The 23,795-nt window shown below is 34.5% G+C and overlaps 2 protein-coding genes across 3 annotated transcripts; both read left to right on the top strand.

Annotated features, from left to right (window-relative positions):
• Positions 1 to 85: 85 nt before the first annotated feature.
• Positions 86 to 8,043, top strand: LOC114747856 (rab3 GTPase-activating protein catalytic subunit-like; the record flags this gene model as incomplete). Its single annotated transcript, XM_028936200.1, is given in 15 exon segments — positions 86 to 120; positions 123 to 173; positions 176 to 193; positions 320 to 412; positions 834 to 962; positions 1,109 to 1,242; positions 1,683 to 1,772; positions 1,879 to 1,952; positions 2,812 to 2,998; positions 3,098 to 3,169; positions 4,215 to 4,254; positions 5,238 to 5,515; positions 6,711 to 6,888; positions 6,973 to 7,184; positions 7,498 to 8,043. Coding segments are annotated over 15 exon segments (1,888 nt in total), but the record flags the coding sequence as incomplete, so codon positions are not given.
• Positions 8,044 to 18,337: 10,294 nt separating this feature from the next.
• LOC114747850 (protein LIGHT-DEPENDENT SHORT HYPOCOTYLS 6-like) lies at positions 18,338 to 20,574 on the top strand. Of its 2 annotated transcripts, none has more exons than XM_028936194.1 (2): positions 18,338 to 19,248; positions 20,340 to 20,574. In XM_028936194.1, the coding sequence occupies exons 1-2, from the start codon at positions 18,552 to 18,554 to the stop codon at positions 20,555 to 20,557; spliced, it is 915 nt and encodes a 304-aa protein (XP_028792027.1). In that variant the 5' UTR covers positions 18,338 to 18,551; the 3' UTR covers positions 20,558 to 20,574. The 2 variants fall into 2 exon arrangements, with proteins under 2 accessions (XP_028792027.1, XP_028792028.1); XM_028936195.1 differs by lacking the exon at positions 20,340 to 20,574 and adding an exon at positions 19,584 to 19,730.
• Positions 20,575 to 23,795: the final 3,221 nt, after the last annotated feature.

Raw genomic sequence — 23,795 nt, 5'->3', positions numbered from 1 at the left:
CCATAATTTTCATGTAGTCTCTTCTGCGATTCATAATTGAAGTTTGTTCTGTTTTTTTTTAATAAATATATTTCTGTACTTATAGACTCAAAGGTTCCAAAGGGAATCGAATTGGATTTTCATCCAGCTTCACCTTCTAGCTGATGCATTGGAAATGTCGTTTGAGGCCCAATTTTGGAAGACTTTGTCTCAGGTTTGAATTTTGAGTGCATTCTTTATTTATTTTGCAGGCTTTGGGTTTTACGATTACTTGCTATTTGGTAATGCTATTGAGTGATGGTAGAGGTTCAACATTATCCTTTTTCCTGGCTTGTAGCAGCTGACAATCCAGGCTCAGATAAGTTAAAATCTTCAATGGTTATACCTTCACCAGCAGTTATAGATCGTGTTATGAGAGAACTGTTTCATGAGGGTACGCAACTCTTCCTCCCTATATATTTTGCCCTTCGTTTAATCTCATTCATGTTTTGGGCACAAATTATAGTAGCAGTGAATAAAACAAGAAATGCTCCTATTAGTAATTCAGTTGCTAAGAGCAATTTTTCTTTTTTATTTACCATGAACATGGATGAAAAATTATTATACACGAGATAAAGTTGGCATGGCATCTATTAAGGAGAAAATGGTAGAAACACACTTAAGGTTGTTAGAGGTTCTCATGAGGAGTGTTGAGCATATGGTATTCTGCCCTAGAATCTCAGCAGATCCGAGGTTACAATCTGATTGCTCTTATCACTTAATGAACGTAAGAGTGTGATAGTGAGAATAAGTTGTTTAGATTTGATGTTCTACTTTACCTTGTTTTGCTATGAATGCTAGTGTGATGTGTGCAGGAGTTCAACACGCTGACTTGTTTGATGGTGGGCATAAGACTTCTCGAGCTATAAAAGGCGCGCCTCTTGCATCTCTCTTTGCACAGTTTTGTTTACATGCTCTTTGGTTTGGCAACTGCAATATACGTGGTATGTACCAAATTTATTGAGGGGTTTATTTGTTGTAAAACTTATCAAAGGTAGTAGTAACATTGATCACCTATGAGGCATTGTTTGATATCTTATCTGTGCTGTATTTTTTATTTGTATGACTCGATTTTGGTCTGTATTGTCAGCTATTGCTGTGCTATGGATAGAGTTTGTTCGGGAAGTTAGGTGGTGTTGGGAAGAGTCGCAACCATTACCCCGAATGCCAGTAAATGGTACAATTGACCTTTCCACATGTTTGATCAACCAGAAACTTCAGATGGTAATTCATTTTTATCATTGAAATCTCCTTGGTAAAACATGCTCCTTTGCTATTAGTAGCTTTCTGTATTTTATATGAAACTTTCTGATGAACGTTATTTGTCGTCTGAAACATTCTAATTATTTTATTTTCCATTTGGAGAGATATTCTCTGTAATTAATTTGTGTGCACAAAATTAAGGTTGTCAATCATTATGATTTGAAAATGTAGTAATAGTATTTGGATGTACTTGATGCTTCCCCTGCCTTATTCACAGTAATATTGATATCCAAAAATTAATTTCTGGAAGCCTCTACCCCTGAATGAAGTTTTCATAATCAAAATGCAAATTTTTTCTGAGTTACAAAGACGTATTAGTGTTTAATATATTTGTTACAGGTTACACAGTGATAGCGCATAAGGCTAAGATGGTTCCTGCCATTTTCTGCTTTTCTTTTCAGCTTGCAATATGCATTGAAAAGAAGCAGCAATGGAATGAAGATTTTCAAGATTGTCTTGGAAGTGAGGATCATTCAGACTCTATGACTGAGGTCTCAGACTAATTTGTTCGTTTCTTTATTTGTTATATTGATTATTGTGTAAGCAGTAATTTTTATATTATTTTTTCTCATGACTCTGGTATCAAATGAAATGCAGGATGAAAGTGTTGTTGGGGATGACTCATACACTACGCAAAAACCCATTGAAAACGTTTCTGGCAAAGTTGACAGGTGAACTTAGCAAGTGAGAGCCAACTTGGTTATTTTCATCCCATCTGTCGGATAGCAAATATATGTGCTGATTTTACCCCTTCTTTTGCATTTTGTGTTCGCTGGCCAGAGGTCGGAACTAAATTACATCCATCAGTTTAAAATATTCATTTTTCATCCCTTTGAAAGCGTTTCTGACTTGCAAGCAGGTTAATATGAGTGCTCGACTTGATAGTACAAACATGTATGCCAGGAAAGTTTTGAACAAAGAAAGTCAGAATAAAACAGTTTGCGAAGTGTTTGGCCTTGGTTACTTGCTTTGCTGGAATTCCAATTAAGATTTGCTATAATGCATGCAACCTTGGATGCAGCATGAATATTTTGCCTTGCTAATTTTTGGCACACTGAAATTGTGGATAGCCAGGGTCTCTAATCTTGGTCTCTTCTGAAATTTCAAATTGTTAGCCATATTCTAGTTGTACTCAAGTATGTTTGAAATATTAATTGGAAAAGGGAGAAATTTCCCTGATAGCCCCCCCCCAAACAAAGTCTTCTACTCGGCATATTTGTGGTGTTTTGTTAGCAGCATGCTTCGGGTGTATCATGTGTTTATTTAACAGTCAGACTGATATAATGATTAGATTGGAGAGCTTTACTCTCTTAGTTTTATTATTTTTTGGAATGTTCCCATATGAGAGAATTACTATCCTAGTACTTTTCGCTGTTGGATTTTAGCATAGTTTTTGATCGTCAAATGCCTGTTTTTAAAAATAATTGATTTGTACCCCAGGGCACATAAGATTTTCCTATACTTGCAAACTGTTTTGAGTTGTTTTGTTTCCAGCACAGTTGGTGCATGACTATGATTTTCACGGTGCAGCTTTTCAAGTGCTGGTGATTCACATTCTTGTGGAAGAACAATAGCCAGAGATGGTAGCAAAACTGAAGATTTGGACCTGCTGAATGATAAAAAATCTTCAGAAAGCACCAGGAGAGGTTCAGCTGGCATTATTGATTCTATGATGCTTCTGAAGTCATATCAAAGCATGCATAACCCATACACCCAGGTTTCTCTAACATATAGTCGCCATTTTAAAGTGTCACTATGATGCATTATCTCACTTGTTTGCTAAAAGTTGCTTTGGATCTTATTTGCTATCATGCAGGAAGCACCACTGATGACAGAAGACATGCATGAGGAGAGACTTCAAGCTGTAGAAGCCTCTGGCGATTCATTTGTAAGCTTAAACTCTTATGCAGTGCGTTAACTTTTATTGACTAAAAACATTGTGGAATGCGCAGACTTGTCATGTTTAGTACATGGGCAAATGACTGAAAGTAAGAGAAGGACCTATATAATATAGATCAAGTATCAGGATACAACCGGCAGTTTTTATGGGACTAAACATCGGGATGATGGGCGTTGAATTAGTAATATGCTGCCATTAGTCTCTAATTTCCAACTCAAGCAAGTTTGTTGTCTAGGACACTTTGTTGTTTGATAAAATTATGAAAAATCAGTGACTTACATATTAGCGTATCCATGCTACATGAAACGGTTGGTTCACAGGCATCAGTAATCTGCCTGACATTACCCTTACACTGTTGTTATTTCGCATGCGTGCATATACATTTAATTTCTTTATTTACCATTTTTATGTGTAGATGGAATACTTACTAATATGAATTATTTTGGGCCAAAAAAATAATATGAATTTTTTATTGTTGTTGCTGATGATGTAGATTTTTTACTCTTGGTAGAAGGTATGAACACCTCAGTTTCTATGGTTTCCATTCACACCGTGTTATATATATATATATATATATATTTCCTGACAATTCAAATCTCTTAATGACCAGTGTAGCAGGTGCGCTGGAAAATAAAATCAAACAGGATGAGCTTCAAAAAATAAAAATACATAACATGTGATTGAAAAACCTTTTTACTTATACCAAGGTCCTCTCATTGCCTAATATATTACTTTCAAAGAAAGTTTGCTTAAACTGTGGATAGTGGCAAGCCCTGAGCTTGTGGACAACATGAAGACTCAGCAACAATGACAGGCGAAGATATGTTTGGATGATAGGAATTCTGTCTTGAGTGGATACTAAGTGATTAGATGTGCGACCCACTTTTTACCTTGAGCTTTGTGAAGCTTAGAATTTAATTTGAATTCGGTTAATTCATGTAATGCTTAGCTTGCAATTGACATGCTGTAGGATTCATACATAAGCCATTTGCCAAGCATATATTGCTACTAATTACATATTATTCTTTTGCAGAACTTTTCTGCACAGCTGGAGAAAGAGATTTTAACTTCAGGTAATTGTAGTAATTATCAGACTCGTAAAATAACACTCATTTGTGGTAGAGTTATACGACTTGTGATGATATCTGTTGTCCTGGAACTCACATGGGGTGGCTGTACTTAACTCCAATTTATTTTTTCATTTTTTTTGTCGAACTTCAGATTTTGAAATTGCTTTGAGTATTAACTTTTTTTCCATCTGCCCCCTCAAAATATTCCAAGTTCCAGTGAACAAGTTTAGCCAAGTAACTACAATCTCTAAAAATCATTAAAATTGGAAATTTTATAACTATCTAATGGAGAAATCATATCAGGATGACTTGATGCGTCTTATCCTATCATCCAATCATTCTATCCTGTCTAAAATTCCTTTCACTGTTTTCTCCTTTTCTCAAGGGACTTGTCTAAATTCTTGAATGTTCAAAGAATTAATGAATTCTCAAAGAATTAATGAATTCCCGTCTCTGATCAAATCCCAAAATCTGAGTTCTTTGCAACAATTCCATGATGTAGAAATACAAACCTAGAAATACGACATAAATAAATGACTTTAAAGTGGTGCTTCTCCTTTTTATCTTTTGCGAAGGCTATGGCATGGTGGCTGCTATGGCTTTGGCGGCCATCACCTATGGTGTTTTTTGGGCTTGCCACCATCTGGCGTTGATGACACTATCTTTACTATTAGTTATATGTTGTTAATGCCTTTAGCGTGTAAGCATAAACAAACATACTAGTCCTCTTGATACAATCATGTATCTCGTCCCTTGCCTGCATTGGAGGCATTATCATCAAAAGTGAATTGGTTGAAATAAGATTTTTGGATTTTCCTTTTTCCTCTTTAAAATATTGAGAGGGTAGATATATGTATTCTTTGGTTGCCATACCTCCTGTTTCCTCTCTGGGAAAAATTTTCTTCATGGTTTATAATGAATACCGGGAATTTATAATATTAATGATGCCAGATATGACTGACACTAACTGGCTTTGATGATATCAGACATGTCAGCATTTAAAGCAGCAAATCCAGATGCTGTCTTTGAAGACTTCATAAGGTGGCATTCACCTGGAGATTGGGAAGAGGATGACCTTGAAGACAGCATATTGCAAAGTGGCGATGGAGTTGAGAAGTCAAAAGATATTTGGCCTCCAAAAGGGCGACTTTCAAAGAGGATGTCTGAGCAAGGGAACCTGTGGAGAAATATTTGGGATAGTGCATCTGCTCTTCCTGCTTCTGAACAGAAGCCTCTTCTCGATCCAAATAGAGAGGGAGAAAAAGTAAGTCTTTTCCGTGAAATGAATATTTTGTTTTTTATGTTAATGTTGTGCTATAGTGAAGCAGATTTTTGCTGTCTTACAGGACATTTATTATATGGAGTTCCTTTTTCTGTATGTTTCACTATCTTCATTGTGATGCTATTGCAGCTTTGACCTATGTGATTTTACTGGGTACAAGAGAACTGAAAAGTACCAATATGATTTTCTAAACACTGCACCAGACGTGATTTCTGTGTCTTTTTTAGGTTTTATTTGGCAGCTCAACCATTAAACTGCTTAAACAAAATCTTCACTTTTCCTTTTATGTGGAGCCAAGGGTGGGATCTTAAGAATCCTTGGAGGTCATATGATCTTCTATATTTTTTGTGTGTAGCGGAAACTTTAACCAACTTCTTGTGGGTGATATGATTTTGACCTCCGTGTGCTCATTTTTTAAACTAAACCAGTCACTCAAAAGCTAATACTTATCCTTGAAAATTTACTTTTATGATTCATTTGTGAAATGCAGAAGCCTGCTTTTGCTTAGTTTAGTTACTCACTACAATCAGTCTGAAGTGACCAGCATTAAAAGAAGTGTTTGAGAATTGAGGTCATATTTTCACTTCAGCATCGAGAATGAGAAATTCTTACCAACTTTTGCCAGTTGACTACATTGATCTCCAACGAATACATGACTGCTCTTGATTTTTCTTAAACCAGGAATTTAAAATTAGTCTTGCCATTGCATTTTGAAGGTTTTTAAAGCATTGACGCCTCTATTTTTTAATCGTATTCGTTAGAGAAGGCAACCTATATATAAAAGGTTGCTAAATCATGATACGAAAGGAAATAGATCAAGGCAAACCTGAGATAATGGAGGAAATAATAGGTTGACAAACAAAACAATAAGAACTAATAAAGACTCAGGACCCAGGAGCAGAAATCATTTTATGGATTCTGGTTTAAAATTTAGGGATTAATACATGAATTTCCCCACATTTACATTTGGGAGGAGATGATGACATAACAACTCTGTGAGGATCCTCTAGATGGTGCTTGAGTTGAACATGTTATTTCAGTCCCCATTGTTTTCAACGTGAGGAAAGAAAAGACATATTTGTTCAAATATTAAGGGTGTTTGAGAATTAAGATACGTGCTCCTGATCACCCCTGTATCTCGTTTTCTCTTATTTATTTAGCATCCTGAAATTTCTAGGTGCTTCATTACCTGGAAACTCTACGGCCACATCAATTGCTTGAGCAAATGGTTTGTACTGCCTTCAGGGCAGCGGTAGACACACTAAATCAGACCAGTTATGGAGAACTGAAACAGATGGGGACGAAGATGGACCAACTTTACCGTACCCTGGCATCCGGACTGAAACCGTTGCAAGGTATCTATTCACTAGTTTCTGGCTTCTGGACTGAAACCGTTGCAAGGTATCTATTAGTTAACTTCGAGTTCCATTTTATTGCAGTGAATCGTCTATATGCAGATAGTGAGACTATTAATGACCTAAGACGACTTTGTATCGTTTTCGAGCATGTTGAGAAATTATTGACTACTGCTGCTTCTCTACACCGCAAGCTTCTGCGGGCACCACGACTCTCTAGAGAAATTTTTGGTGATTTCTACAACTTCTATAGTCCGAGAATGGGAACAGGCTTAACAGACGACATTGTTAATAAGGTGAAATACCTCTATGCCAGTGGCCTAATTTGGTTGTATTAAAAATCAAGTTTCACAGGAGTCTGCAATAAACAATGAGGGCTAGTTGAAACAGAATGCTTATATATTACTAAGCCCGATCCTTAATATAACATCCAGTTTATACTTTGTAGTTTAAAATGAACTACAAAATACATCTTATATTAAAGACCGAAGTTATGTTTTAATAGAAGAACTTCATTACAAACATCTAGGAAAAACTTAACCTTGTCCGACCCTAAGACTTCCTGGGCATGGACTGACGTGTAATTTCCCCATGCTATTTTCTTGTTAGGAGTATGGCAGGAAACTGGAGGTAAGGAATCATGAGAGAGCAGTGGTGTCCAATATGTTCAGTCCTCCCACGGCCAATCAATCTTGGAGAAAAGTTCTGAGCATGGGCAATCTTCTCAACGGCCATGAACCAATCCTGAGGGAGATTATATTTACTCTGTGCGATGAGGTGAACGAGAATCACTATGCAGCTTGTGATACAGGCGCTTCTCAAAATGAATTGAAGAGTTATCGGATGTATACGAGTGGAACATCAAATGACCTCCGGGTAGCACTTTCTGTTGTCTCATGTGATTGATTTATTCATCAGATGTTCTGATTACGGTTTTGTTCACAAGGAATTGGCCTCTTCACTCGGTCCTCCTTTAAAGCGTCTGATTAAAATTTAGTATCACCCGTACTAAACAGGTTAAATTAAACATAAGTAACAAGTAATTATATAAATATGTGAGGAATAGATTCGATTAAAAAATGTGTCTAACATGTTGATATGTTGATTCATAAGTGACAGTGTCTATATATTATTGAAGCGGATGGATTGGATCTATGCTAGAAATCTTTTCCCTCTTTTCCTAACCCCAAATCCGCAAAGAGGAAAAGGGCGATGCTCCTCAGGTGGCATGAGCAAGCTTCTGCCCACTGCGGTTAAATCTTCTAATTCAAATTTGATAATATATGAAAATATAAATTAACATGTTATGTACTGTTACAATATGATTTAAACAACGTAGAATTGCAGGGGGAGTAAATTTGTTAGTTGTGTGAGGAATTTGCGAAGGACTATTATTAATTACTTGGTCCTCCTCTAAAGCGCCTGATTAGAATCTAATATTACCTATATTGAGCAGATTAAATCAAACATAAGTATATATATTTATATAAACATGTTAGGACTAGATTGGATTTGATCTGAACAATAGAGAATCTCAGTGACACAGCGAATGAAGGAAAAACGATTTCTCCGTGAGCGCAGTCTCTCGTCTTCGATGTGGGCCCAATCGTCAACTGAATGGTAATGACGCAATGCGATCTCGTACACTCTGAGCTGAAGACAGCCTATATTTCGTGCGTGATTTTATTATGGCGGGGTTGCCGTGCGAATCTTATTAGTGAATGTGTACTGTTGCAACTCAACGATGTTAGACGATGGAGGAGGTAAAAGTGCAAACGACTCTACCATTTTCATCATTTTTTTTATTACGCATAAGCAAGACAATTTTATTAAAGTCACTGCTGGATATTAAATGTGAACACTTTTTTAAAGAGGAATTCAAACATTGATTTATGAGAAATTAATCATTTTTGTTAGATTCAATCCTTATTGATACTATTTGCGATTTTAACTCCTTCATACTATGCTCGTCCAGTGCCAACATGGCAACAACCCTCGCTTCGTAGCTTTGTGATATATGGTCTCAGATCGCCCCCTGTTCAATGATAGCCCATCATCGTCTTGCAGTTCGCAAGATTGATTCCATGCATTCATCCAACTGGCTAACATTTCTTGTTCGTTTTAAATGCTTATTATTAAAATTTTAAATAAAAAATAACATAACAATTGGAGTTTTGTTTAAAATTAAGTACAAGTATCTTTCGATTAAAAGTACGTTTAAGACGCTATTCAATAGTAAATGTTAACACTTTTAATAAAGATCCGAACAACGATTCACCGTATTTTGAGGGACTAACTCATTTTATTAAACACAATTCTCATTAATCTATGAAAGAATTTTGAAAGATGCATTTGAATTTCCTTCAATTGTGTACATATATATCATCCATGAAAGAATACGAGTGTCATCCAAAATCCCGAACAGTACAAAGACAAGAGACAAAATTTGAAGGCTGTGATGACTTAGGAAGTGAAGGGGAAGCTGAAAGTCATTTGGCAACGCAAAAGATATGGGAAAGTACAAAGAGATCGTCGGTTCTCGCGTGTGAAAGGCATCATTATCATTGTATGAGAATATTATAATAACGTGCAATGGTAAGATAGCAACGTGCTTTTCTTTTGGCGGATGCCGGTACTGTCACAAACGACGTGAGAACGCTGCCAATTCATCCAATATCAGTTCTACGCACTCTACAATTTGAAAAGCTATACTTGCTACTGATTGGTCAAGCTAAAACAGACTTACTAAGCATAAAATACTGTTCTCATAAAATGAATTCACGTAATAAATTTTAATTAAAGATGCGGTGTGCACACACAATAAGTTGCTTGCATATATAATTATATTAATCTTGTCAAGATCATTCTTCAACAAAAGACCTGTTTGATCATGAAATTTGCCTTATCACACACAAGCTGATGCGTGTAAAATTGGTGTACGAAAATATGGAACCAGTTTCAATACTCATCACCTTGGTGAGCATCCTAAACTCATCAAATGTAGATAATTTATATCTGATTTGAACAGTTCATATTTAAAATATTTAATTAATTATTTTTAAATAGAAAAGATTATTTTTGTTGAAAGAATAATAGTTAAGAGATTATCTTTATTTTAAATTATTACATATTAAAATAATTATTTTGAATAAATAAAAATAAAAAAAATCAAATCTAGACCATCCAAATGAAATATGAAAGATTCAGATTTGATGAGTTTATGGTGCTCGTCAAAGTGATAAGCACTGAAACTGATTCCCGAAAATATATAGTTAGCTATTCTAGATATATATGAAGCCGTGATGCGTGTACATGTGTATTTTTTTAATAATTTCACTTGATACGGCTTCCTTTTTTGGGAAAAAAATCCCTTAGCAAGCTTAGGAAAATTGTTTCAACTATTTTCTTTATTTTCATGTTTCCTTGCTTGGAAGTTTGATTAAACCGCACTAAGACAGGTCAGCTGAATCGCTGATTATTGTTAATTATATCAGCCAAGCTAGGAGATTAAAACTAGGCCTATGGTTTATCATCAATACGTCAAAATCTATCTAAATCGCAACCTAACCCCGACTACTAATTTCCATTTCAACGTAATTTAAGTGTATTTTGAATACGTACTTGATATGAAACTTTCAAACAAAATAATACGTATTTTTTGGGGGGGGAAAACAGTCATATAATTAAAATCGAATCTTACATGAAAATATTATCACATAATTCGAAATTTTATTGAAAAATTAAAACATCGTACACACTAGTTTTCTTTCTTGTTCATGCTTTTTCTAACAAGTTCAAACGCAGCTCAAGCTGTGCTCCTCCTCCTCCTCCTCCTTTTTTAGGGGCAAACCTGCATTTTTTTGTTATATAATATATATTTGATATTTCAGTCTTAAGGGTCATTGTAGGATTGGCTATCCCAGCTTTTGATTACTTCAAGGATGAATAATGAGAAGGAATCTCAACCGGTGGGGCATCGTACTTATGAAAAATCACATATGTGTGTGTGTCTTTATTTATATATATATATATATATATATATATATATATAGTTGCTGTGACTCTTGTGGGGTACTGAGATTGACATCCAACATTATCTTAAGTACGTTAGTCTGCGAACAAATCGAACCTATTCGATGAAGAATATTAACGAGAGGTGTCAGGCTTAGCACATAGCATCCCATTAATAAAATAACAATTTCTTCATTTTTTTCCCAAAAAAAAAAAGTTTTTTTTCCTTTTACCAAGACTCTAATTTTGGAGGCGCATAATATATTCAAAGAGGTGATACAGTCGCTTCTGATATAAATTTGTTATTAACATATTTACATATTTCAATTAATTCTAGTAACTATAGTACTTCATACACAATTTACATCGATAACCAACTTGCTATAGCTTGCTATAGTCCGTTTTTGTCTTCTTTCCCTCAACCAGCAAATACACATACATGCCTGTTTGTCATCACGATTGAAATCTCTTATAAAGACATTTTAAGTAAATCGAGACAAAACTTCTCCGTAATATTTACTCCGTATTTCATAAATTATAATTGAAAACTACTTATAAGCTATTCCAAACGGGTTCACATTATATGAGTGTCATTGATAGTACTGTTCAATTTACAATATGTTATCTCCAGTCTTAATTATAAGAGCCAGTTGACTAATTTGAAGAGGTTAAAAAAATAAGTTGAGTTAGTTATTTGTCCTAAATAGGTGTTGTCTTTTTTAAAATATCCTTGCTAATCAAGTGTATTGACTAAAACTCTTATTATTAGAAGGGGTACTTTAGAAAAAAATGTATAAATATGAAAGACCAAGTAGATTGGGGTCTTATATTTAGGATAAAAATAAAAGTTAAACAGGATTTTATATTAAGGACAGAATGTAGTATAAATTATGTTTTAAACTCCGTGCAAGTCTGCGTTTGATTTTCTAATTGAGGCATATCCGTGTAGATTTAATTAATTCACAAAAATCAAGAAGCCAGGCTTTAAATTTTGATGAGCCAGCTATATTTTATATATATATATATATATATATATATATTCTATGTGGGTAGATTTATTGAATAGCTAGTGAGAGGAATCTCACTATCCAAGTTCATTGGTAGTTAGGACATCCCCGTGACCACTGCCACATCTGTACATTAATTCGAACCCTTCTTCAATCTCTTTGCACCACCAACACATAATTGTACGTCTTCCTTCATAACTAGCTGGTTCTATAATATATGGTAATTTACTGATATATTGTCCATTCGTACTTTTTTTATGATTATTTAATTAGATTCAGGACTTGTTGTACACTGTACAGAAAGCCTGAAGAATTTCATGATACATGAGTAATGTGATTTCTTATAGATCTTATAATTGATGTGTTTATTATAGCTAGTTATATTTGCTTTTAACTTTTTTAGTTGTTTAAGTTTTACCTTTTTCATGTATGACCTTGATTATCTATGAACAATTGCTTCAGCTTCTTGTGAAAATATTGCTCAGTATAATTTTGTTGCTGCCAAAACTAATTACTGGTTTACAAAATAAAGCACCCAGTTAACAAATAATACTTGATACTCCAGCACTGAATCTTTTCAATGAACTTAATTTGTATATATTTGTATGGTCTAGGGATATTATGATTTTTGTGATAATATTTCCAATGATTTTATTCTCGACAATGCATCAGAGAACCACACCTATGTTTTTAAAATATGAACATTATCGTAAAATAATGTTAATAGAATAATTGATGCGTGCAAGCAATATATCAATTCTTGTCACATATATATAAATTCATGTGAAATGAAACTGATATGAAGAATATTGCTTACCAGACAAAGTTGGTACCCATATCGATTAGACTAAACATTAAGCTCGAATAATAATTAGTGTCCCAAATTCATGCCTTGCCCATAATTATTTGTGGCTATTGCAAAATATGCAGGATGCGATCTCCATCTCATGGAGATGATAAAGGAAGAAAAGAGAATATTCGATTTCGATCCAAGTTTTTCAAGCTTCGAATTCTCAGAGGATTCTGGAGCACTCAAAGTTCAAATCAAATGGTGACAAGTTTGTATTTTTGTGATTTCCCAAATCTTGGACTTGGATTCTGAATTAATTAGAGAAAATTACACTCAGGTCCCACAGAGCACAATTAATATCAAAAAGGTCCCATGAAATCACAAAATGATTCTGAAGTTCCCAGGGACCTGTGTGTAATTAATTCTAATTGTGAAATTACCTACTTACCCCTGTTAATTTTATTGCAACAATTCGTTTACAATCTCAACAATGGCTGTTAACAACCCGAGAAGACATGATTGACAACCTCGGCAGTGCTCATGACAACTCACTCTGTGGAATGCCAGGGGCATTATTGAGGTTGTTAACCACCTCTTCTCGGGTTGTTAACAGCCACTGTTGATGTTGTAAATAGGTTCTAATTTTATTGCAGCAATTCGTTTACAATCTCAATAGTGGCTGTTAACAACCCGAGAAGACGTGATTGACAACCTCGGCAGTGCTCATGACAACTCACTCTGTGAAATACCAGGGGCGTTGTTGAGGTTGTTAACCACCTCTTCTCGGGTTGTTAACAGTCACTGTTGAGGTTGTAAATAGATTCAAATTAACAGGGGTAACTACATAATTTCACAATTAGAATTAATTACACACAGGTCCCTGGGGACTTCAGAATCATTTTGCGATTTCGAGGGACCTTTTTGATATTAATTATGCTCTGTGGGACCTGAGTGTAATTTTCCCAATTAATTATTATCATGAGTTCATCAGGACACGTACGTTCGTGTTCTTTTTCATAGGTACATAACATAGACAACAGAAAAAAATACTCGAGTAATGTTTGTACTATAAAGTCACAAGGGGTGACTGCTGTTTTAATGAATCGTACGTACAATATGTTCCATGGCCATGCCATGTTCCTAATCAAAAGTAAAAGCCAATCCAATTGGGATATCGATTGATTGATGATATATATCTTTCGTAAATAAGCTCAGACCAAATCCAAGCCCCAAAACAGATGATAATTATTTATGAGGTAATTATAAGCGGAAAGGAACAATAAAGCAAGGGACGAATGGGCCTTATCTTGATAGCAAGCAGACACATATATAGTTAGTCCCTCAAGTCAGTTTATAACTTCACTCACTAACTGGATAAAAGGTGTGTTTGAGAGAAGAATTAAATACTTTGTAAAACTTATTTTATAACATAAATTATACTACAAAATAAATTTTATATTTCCGACGAGATCTAAATAATGTTCAATTCACTCATTAGTCACTCGTGCCCACCAGCATAATGTATATGCGCGTGATATGATTATAAAAACAACAGTAGACATCAATTTTGAGGGAGACTCAGGGTATCTCCATTGATAGAAAGCTGAGGCATATATAGATGGCAAGGAAGGAAGTGGGTGTGACGCGGACGATGATGTGAGGAGGGTATTTAGGGTTCCCCTAATTGGATTGGTACAACCAATCACTGCTTATTAAATTGATCACATAATTACCTGTTTTGTTTTTCACCTTTCATTCTTTTTTTGCCTCAGTGATATACTACTACAGTTTTGTCGTATTATTTTTGCATGCTTCCTCATTTCAATTAACAGGGCAAAAGTAGAAGGAGTGATTTTTAATTCGTGGGTTTTTTTTTTAAAAAAATTGTAATTGGAAAAAATAATAAAAGGAGAAAAATGTAAATTTACTATTTATATGTAATACAAAAGCTTCAATAAGTAACACTATTCATGGCAAAGACAATAAATTTATTTACAATGCATGAGGCCAACATTAATACATTTAACATGGCTAAATTAAAACTGAATAAAAATGATCTGGATTGACCGATTTCTTTGATTAATTACTAGGCAGTATAATATTCTTGCTCAAGAAATAATTGTTATCTATGGCGAGATAAAGAGTAAAATATCATTCATATATATTTTTTTCCACTTGATTATTTTGTGGCTAACATTTTATAATTATATTGACTAACTTTGTTGGTATTTTTGTTTGGTGAATGATGATCGATGAGTGCTCGAAAGTGTATTCCAGCTATCTGTTTTCTACGATGATTTAGTTGAAAATTAATGAGATCATAAGATAATGATTCCAGAGAATCTTTTTCAAGATTTTAAACCCGTGACAGTGCACAGGTGGTTCAACTTGGAATTAATAACCATTATTAGTAGCTCAATCGCCCTTGAATTTTGGTTGTTTGGCTAGTATATTTTGATCATGTGTAAGAAAAATTTAAATAATACTATGTCCACGAAGAAAGCTGAGATAAATCCAAATGAAATTAATTTTTCTTATAAAATATAAATTATATCACAAATTATACAATATTTACAAAGAATCTGCGGGGAAAGACGTCTGTAATTTAAATAGTGTGGGTGTGTGTTAATTAAAGTGTTGAATATATACATTATATTATCAGAATGGATATGTGAGGAGATAATATTGAAAATATTAGGGTGGGGCCTTTATCATCATCATTATTATTAATTTAAGAAAAAAAAAAAGAGAGATAGGGCAATGCCAGAACGAAATATGAAAATAGGTTTCCTGTAAAAAATTCTTCCTTTCATCATTTGATTGCCGAACACATAATAAATAAAGTACACAAACATAGATGGCTTTTTATTTCCAACGTCTTTTCATATTCAATAAGAGATTACGTATATATAGTACAACACACTATATTAAAAATTAAAATTTAAAATTTAATTATTATTTAACATTATGCGTTTTGAATTATTTTAGTGTGTTGTGTATTTTGCTTAAGGGGTGTTTGGATGAAATCAAACTATAGTTTGAAAAATAGCTTCTGGATAATAGATTTTGGGGAAAATAAATTTTGTTAAGAATAGATTTTCTGAAAAAGTGATTCTGAGAAGTGAGAGTGTTTAGATAGTTGTTATCAGAAACATTTTTTATATATATAAATTACTAAAAAAGACATAAGTTAACTTATTATGATAATTACATAAAAGATAAATTTTATGATATATTTTAATTTGAAAAAATAAAATTGTTAATGATATATTTTTTACTAACATAATTAATAATACATAAGATAATATAATTAATAAATAATTAATATGTGTATATATATTTATAAGATATAAGATTAATATGTTTATAAAAAATTAATTGATGGATGTTAAAGTCATTATTATTGAGATCTATTCTGACAAGCACAATGATACTCTCTAATTTGAGCCAGAAACATAATGGATTCACTTCTCCTGAAACTATGGTTTTGGGTTCCAAAATCATGATTTCGACCCAAATCATGGTTTCAGATTATGCCATCAAAATTAATGATGTTTAGGTGACATTCCACCCAAACTATAGTTTTACCTCCCAAACTATAGTTTTGAGAGTCATCCAAACAGTCTGTTAATATATGTTAATTTCTCTTGCTCACGAGTTTAGATTTACAGATCATGTTCTGTCCATTTGCTGGAAAGAATCAAATAATAAGGGAAAAAATGCAAACATTCTTATTGATCTTTCTTTATTCGTCTGCTACCAGCTTCAATTCCTTTAATTTTTTTTAAAATATTCTTATTTTTATGTATTCTTTCACTGTGTTATTTGAATTTGGATTTATTATATGTGAAATCACGCGTCAAGTTGAACATTTAATTAATATCAATATTTAAAATATTAATACCTCTTGTCATTAATACAAGATCAAGATTAAGAAAGCTAAATAAATTATTTTAAATATTTATATTTATCATTTTTAAAAATTAATTTGCCTATTTATAAATTGATATACTACCTCCGGTCCCAATTATAAGAGCCAGTTAACTAATTTGAGAAGATTAAGAAAGTAAGTTGAGTTAGTTATTTGTCCTAAATAGGTGTCGTCTTTTCTAAAATATCCTTACTAATCAAGTATATTGACTAGAACTATCATTGTTAGAAGGACTATTTTGAAAAAAATGTATAAATATGAGAGACAAAGTGGATTGTGGTCTTATATTTAGGACCAAAATAAAAGTAAAATATGGTCTTATATTAAAGACCGGAGGTAGTATAATCTAATGATACGTATAAGTATTTTAAAAAGATCATAAAATACATATTATAATTAAGTCATTATTCAGTTTTTTAATATCTTTAAATTAATCAATTGAATTTTATATTAAGTACCGATATAGTATTACATGCCCATAAATACAAGTATGTCTTTACCGCATGTTGCACACTGCAGATATACAATTAATATCTTGATATGCACCAAAGTAGATGTTCTAATTTTTATAATTTTGTCGAATAAAATATAAAATTAAAAGATAATTAATTTTTCAGTCTCATTAATTATACTATTTTTAATTCTAATTATAAAATTTTATTTATAATTTATAAATAAAATCTTATAATTAAAACAGGATGTAAGTCATCACAAGGCAAAATCAAACGAGGGGTAAACAAGATTTGACCATTACATTCTGCCAAAATAACGAGGGGAAGAATCCAAGGACAGACAAAAAAATATTATTTCTTTCGCCTCAATTATATGTTATATTTGACTTTTGATGTCCTTTAAAGTTCTTCTTTCTTTATTATATGAATAATAATACTCCTCCGGTCCTAATTATAAGACCCAATTGACTTATTTGAGGAAATTAAGGAAGTAAGTTAAGTTGGTTATTTATAATAAATAAATATTATCATTCCTAAAATATCCTTGCTAATTAAGTATATTAGCTAAAACTATCATTATTAGAGGGATTATCTTGGAAAAAAATGCATAAATATAAGAGATAAAATAGATTGGGGTCTTATAATTAGGACCAAATAAAAAGTCAAATGGGGTCTTATAATAAGGACCGGAGGAGTATTAAATTTTCGTCTCAATCTACTACGAAAAGATTTTCGTAAAATGAAAATTTTGTAAAACCAGCAATAGTTAAGGATTAAAAAATAATAACCCGAAGAAAAAGGGGCGATAAATCTTTCAACCATGCATTCATATCTACGAAGCTAAATAATTAATTAAAAAGGAGCATGACTTCCTCAGAATATTTTCACCTGGACTTCGCCTCTCTTTTTTTTTTGCCAACGAATTTACCTATTTCATTGTCACCCCCATAAACAAGTATTTTTAATTTCATTATTTTTGAAAATTATATATTAAGAATATAATTGAGATTGTATGTAGAGAAAAAATACATCGAGAATTTATTTGAATTATATTGTACTTTGTAGCATGCAATGAAGTTTTGGGGCGAGTGAGAAGCACGAGGGTGATAGAGAGTGGAGGGAAGCCAGTAATGAACAGTGAAGGCGTCGCGTCCCCAAGGGCCCACCACCATGTGAAATTGCATATACAGTAACACCATTCAACACCTCTCTCTCCCTCTCTCTCTCTCTCTCGTTAATCTGAGCTGAGCTTTGCATCAGAGCGTGTCTCTTTCATTCATTCATCTTATGCTTTTTACGTCCCATCACCAGAGCCTTCCCTTTTCAATTTTCCCCTTCTCTACTTCCTCTTCTTCTTCGTCCTCTCTTCCTTAAACCTAAACCTAAAACAAAAACCCCTCCCTTCTTATATATCTTCAACATTCAACTGCCAACTGCCAACTAGCTCCACCGAAAAATTCGTTGATCTCATCATGGAATCAGCATCAGGAGGTTCCGGCCCCGGTGCATCCGATCCTAACAGCACGGAGGATCCGTCGGGGAGTACCACCACCGCTGCCCCTCAAGCCGAGGGCTCATCATCGCCCGCGCCACCGAGTCGCTACGAGTCGCAGAAGCGACGGGACTGGAACACCTTCTTGCAGTACCTGAGGAACCACAAGCCGCCATTGACGTTGGCGCGCTGTAGTGGAGCTCATGTGATCGAGTTCTTGAAGTACTTAGACCAATTCGGAAAGACCAAGGTCCACATAGCTGGGTGCCCCTATTTTGGCCACCCGAACCCCCCAGCACCTTGCGCGTGCCCGCTGAAGCAGGCGTGGGGGAGCCTCGACGCCCTGATCGGACGACTGAGAGCGGCCTACGAGGAGAACGGTGGACGGCCGGAGTCGAACCCGTTCGGGGCGAAAGCCGTGAGAATTTACCTGAGAGAAGTCAGGGAAGGGCAAGCCAAGGCCAGAGGGATTCCTTATGAGAAGAAGAAGCGAAAAAGGCCTACGGTTACCGCAACTAAGGTGGATGTCAACACGTCCGCAGGGAATACTGGCAGTGGCGGCGACGGCGAGAGTAAAGATGGCACTGCTGCTAGTGCCGCAAGCGGTGGTGCTGACGGTGTTGACGCCACTGTTAGCGGAGGTGGATGTGTTGCTGCTGCCTCAGGAACAGGTACAGGTAGTGCTACTGTTACTACTACGACAGTATAGTATTTTAATTCAATCATTTTGATAACTTTTTTCTTCTACCTTTTCCCACTACGATCTATTTTTGGTTTCAAGAAAATTAATTGTGATTACGGCCTTATATAAGTCACATACTCTTGGCGATCTTCTCAGACTGACGGAATCGACCCCCCCGGTCAAAATTAACCTATTGGAACTATATATATATATATATATATATATATGCATAACTGCATATCCATAAATGTATAGCACTCTTGTTGGTTACCAGCTAGCTAGGTCAATCACCAACTGTTTGTTCTTTTTCCTTTGTTCAATTGCGTGTAGATCGAAAGAGCTCGATGAACTGAACCTACAAAGCTCTGGTTAACTTTGCTCCTCTTTTCCTATATATCAACCTTAACTCATACTTGTGTAACCGTGAAACGCGAAAGTATATAGATAGCTCCAAAAGCCTTTCATTTTCTGGCTGAACTCATGCTTCGTCTCTCTCTGTTTGATTTGGGATTACTGTTCAGGGCGTGAGAACTACATTCTCACTAGGTATACTATGCCACCGAGGAAACTTGCAAGCACATCATTCATTTGCTTTCATTATGACGTTTGGTTTTTTTGTCTTGACCTGGTGGTGAGAACGCTGATCCAATCACAACTGGGCACTTGCATAATCAATCCGGTGAAAGTTAAGGCTTTGAACACTGAAACTTAAAAATCGCTATATGATAGCCTCAGCTATCCATCCTCTCTCAATTCCTCCCTTGGCTAAATGGAAGTAATTAATTGGGTATATAATAGCCCTTAATTGCTCCCTCTACCCCCATAATTGAAAATCATTTTCTCGTTTGATTTTGCTACTAGCTTAAGCAAGAAATTAAGGCAAAGACATTGAGAATATGGGTCAAATAGGGTCCAATAATGGCCTAGTTTAGTAATTCATAAGACCAGTACTACTCCAGGAAACTGTTCATCTGGACCCCAGGGAGGTTCTCTGTGTAGATCGATCTGCTGGCCTCAATCTATCTGTTGTATTGACGTACACGTGCGCTTGTATCATTTTTACACATTCTTCAGCTCCTGTTTCAGGTGGCTTCTCTTTACAATTCGGGTCGAAGCATTTTGTTGGCATTATATCGTTGGCTTGGGCATTAAGATTTTGGCTTTATTTTGTTGGTGTTTTTGGGATTTTAACTCTTTCATCACCTTCTTGTTTTGTTCCTTCCTTACCTTGCCTTTTTCTCTGTTCTAAGATACCTATAATTGACATTTCTTTCTGTGATAATAACACCCCTAGAAAAAAATAGAGTCTACAAAGCATCAATGAAAATAAAAACTGATCCTCTTGTGATTGCTGCTCTTATTTATTCATTTATTTTTATATGGGAAACCCCCGCCTAAGCATGAAAGCGACAGCCAGCCAACCATTCCTCACTTGCATTTTATATAAATTATTATTTATTTTGTCTATTTTTATTATTATAAATCCTAGCTACGATTGATTATGTTGTGTTGTTATTATAGCATAGACCCACCAGCCACTGCAGAAAAAATCCACATTTCTGAATTTTAAATTGAATCGGATTTTTGGACCGTCCACTAAAATCATGAATCATCATCATCTACTCATAATGATGGACCGTAATGTATTGAAATTATTTCCTGGATTGCTTTTTTGTTTGGTTCTTCTTTTTCTGGCATTATTTTTTCTTCCTACGCTCTTCTCTCTGACTATATATAATGAATATTTCCATATAGCGAGAACTTTCGCTTTCTGGCCTTTTGTGGAACCACATAATTTCGTATGGGGCACTTTATTTCTCACTTTCCTTTGTTTTTTCTTTATTACGAGCGGTGGCCCCTGTTTCTCAAGAATATTTAAATTTATCGATCCTTTCTTCTGTCATCCTCCAACCTTTTCATAACTGTAAAACAAGTTCTCTCTCCAAATTAAACAAGGTCAACATGAATTTGAGAAGGGTATATATTTGTCGCGGCTGATCCATATTAAAACCTTAAACGCTCTCAATCAAACATTAAAGCCTATGTTATTGGGCAAGCATCAGGTAGAGCGTGCATGTCCTGTGGACTTTGAGGTCGAAGTGAGGGGCCCCAAATCAAAACCCTAATTAGCTTGCCTTTGGTCTTCATATTCTGCAAATTTATTGATTGCTTTTGGTCCCTCACTTTGACAGAACAGTCCATAATAGGGCCATGATGTTTTATCTCACAAAACGCGTTCTTGCTCATGTGTCAATATCAATGACGCGAGTTACGACGTTGGTAAAACTCAGCATATGAATTTATGAACAACATTTTACAGAGCTGAAAAATTCATAAATCCTCCCAAATCTCGGATTCATATATCTATCAAACTCCTCATAGCTTCTAACTAATATAACATGGAACCGATGCGAACCAATCACTGCATCGCAGCACAGTGTGTTAGTAAACTAATACTGATCATGGGTGCCTCAATCTTGCCTCTTATTTTGAGCGCGGCGCCTAGGGCTTTCAACTTCCGCTAGTTTTGACCTGAACGCATTTCACACAGTGGGGTGTGGACTATCGGTCTTCTTCGACGTAACCGTGAGGAAGTAATCAATATTTTCCGCGCCTAGAGAGAGAAGGGGGGGAAGAACCCAGTAAAATTACAAGATGATATGAAATATATCGTCACTATATCTACGGACACAGGTGAACAGGTTCGTCGCGCAGCTAGGTTTTTTTATAAGGATCGTTTAATAATTAACCTACGCGCTGCATGGAGCAGAAAGTGGGCCATGTTCTGTACACAGAAAGAGACCTAAAAGATATACAACCCAGTTATGTTATAGGCTTGGGAGAGATAATACATATATATATATATATATATAATGCATGTGAATATAAATGATGCGCGCACACTGGAATCGGAATTCCGTATAGGAAGCGTACTTCATTTAAGAGGAGGAGGAAGGGGTTTTCTGGTAGATGGGATCGGTTTGTAGTTCGGAGGATATGAATATGGACAAACAGTGTGTGGTGGGGTTGCCTCTTTAATTTGATCCCACCAATAATATCGATCCCACCACGCTCCTTCACCTATTAATATTACTGCTCTTGCTCTTGTCCGAGACAAGGACCCTTTTTGAATTGTTTCAACAGTATCTGGTATGGCCTCGAAAGGAATATAAACTTGTTATCTGCGTGCATACATATATATAACCCTCTGGAAATGGAGCCTGCATCAGGGACAATCAATCTGGACTCTCTTAACTTTTTCTTTGGTTTCAGCAGTCGATGGATGTCGAGGGAAGCTATATATAAATATATACTCCTCTGGTCCTATTTATAAGGCAGAGAAAGAAATTTTTTTTGCCTTATTTATAAGTCACTTCATTAAAGTTTTAGGGTGTGTTTGGATGAAACCAAACCGTGGTTTGGAAAAGTGATTCTGGAGAATAGATTCTGGAAAAAATAGATTCTGTGAAGAATAGATTTTGTAAAAAAGTGATTCTGAGAAGTGAGAGTGTTTGGATAGTTGTTATCAGAAGCACTTTTTATATATACAAATTACTAAAAAAAAGACATAAGTTAATATGATAATTACAGAAAAAATAGATTTTATGATATATTTTAATTTGAAGAAATAAAATTGTTAATAATATGTTTTTTACCAACATAATTAATAATACATAAGATAATATAATTAATAAATAATTAATGTCTATATATATTTATAAAATATAAGATTAAATATATTTATAAAAAATATGTTTATAAAAAAAATAACAAGATACATATCATATAGGCCCTCACACTCTCCCTTTTTTCTCCAAAAGCAAAAAAATTTTGCTTTTTCCAAAACCATGGTTTTGGAGTCAAAACCATGGTTTTGACCCAAAACCATGGTTTTGGTTTTTGGAGAGGCTGTTGGGGTAGCATTTTCCTCAAACCATGGTTTGGGGTGCTATCCAAACAGAGTCTTAATCTGAATGTACTAATTCGTCTTTCATTTATTATACTGTAGATAGTTATATTTTTTGAAAGATGTATATATTAAATAGGAATAAAGATGAAAAGTTATTATATTTTAATAAAAAGTTAATGTATTTTAAAGTTTTTCTTGATCTGTATAAAATATGTTGAAAGTGTCTCATGAATAAAAGCAGAATAATACATATGCATATATAGATATAATAAATGTCATGCCGTATTAAAAATTCACAGGCCCCCTTACATGGAAATGAACGGTCGACAAGGTAACACGTAGGGTAACTAGTGTCACAGTGTTTTGAGCCACATATGTGTGCGTGTGGAGGCACGTGATTTTCCCAATAAACATATGTACTTATGGTAAAATGCACCACACCAAGCTGGCTAACCTTTCTCATTGGATGTGAATTCCATAGAGGATAGGGGCAAATTAACGTGTATATTTATAATAAATAAAAACAGTCTTATGTTTTTCATCGTCAATACATCATCTTAGATTTACAGTGAATCTTATTACTCATGTAATATAAGATTGTACTTGAAAAAACATGGGATTCGCTTTAAACT

Source organism: Neltuma alba, unplaced genomic scaffold (assembly GCF_004799145.2).
Source record: "Neltuma alba isolate B1F8T4 unplaced genomic scaffold, ASM479914v2 tig00005496_pilon, whole genome shotgun sequence".
Lineage (NCBI taxonomy): Eukaryota > Viridiplantae > Streptophyta > Magnoliopsida > Fabales > Fabaceae > Neltuma > Neltuma alba.
Note: the sequence above shows the minus strand (reverse complement) of the source record. Positions and strands in the feature narration are given on the sequence as shown.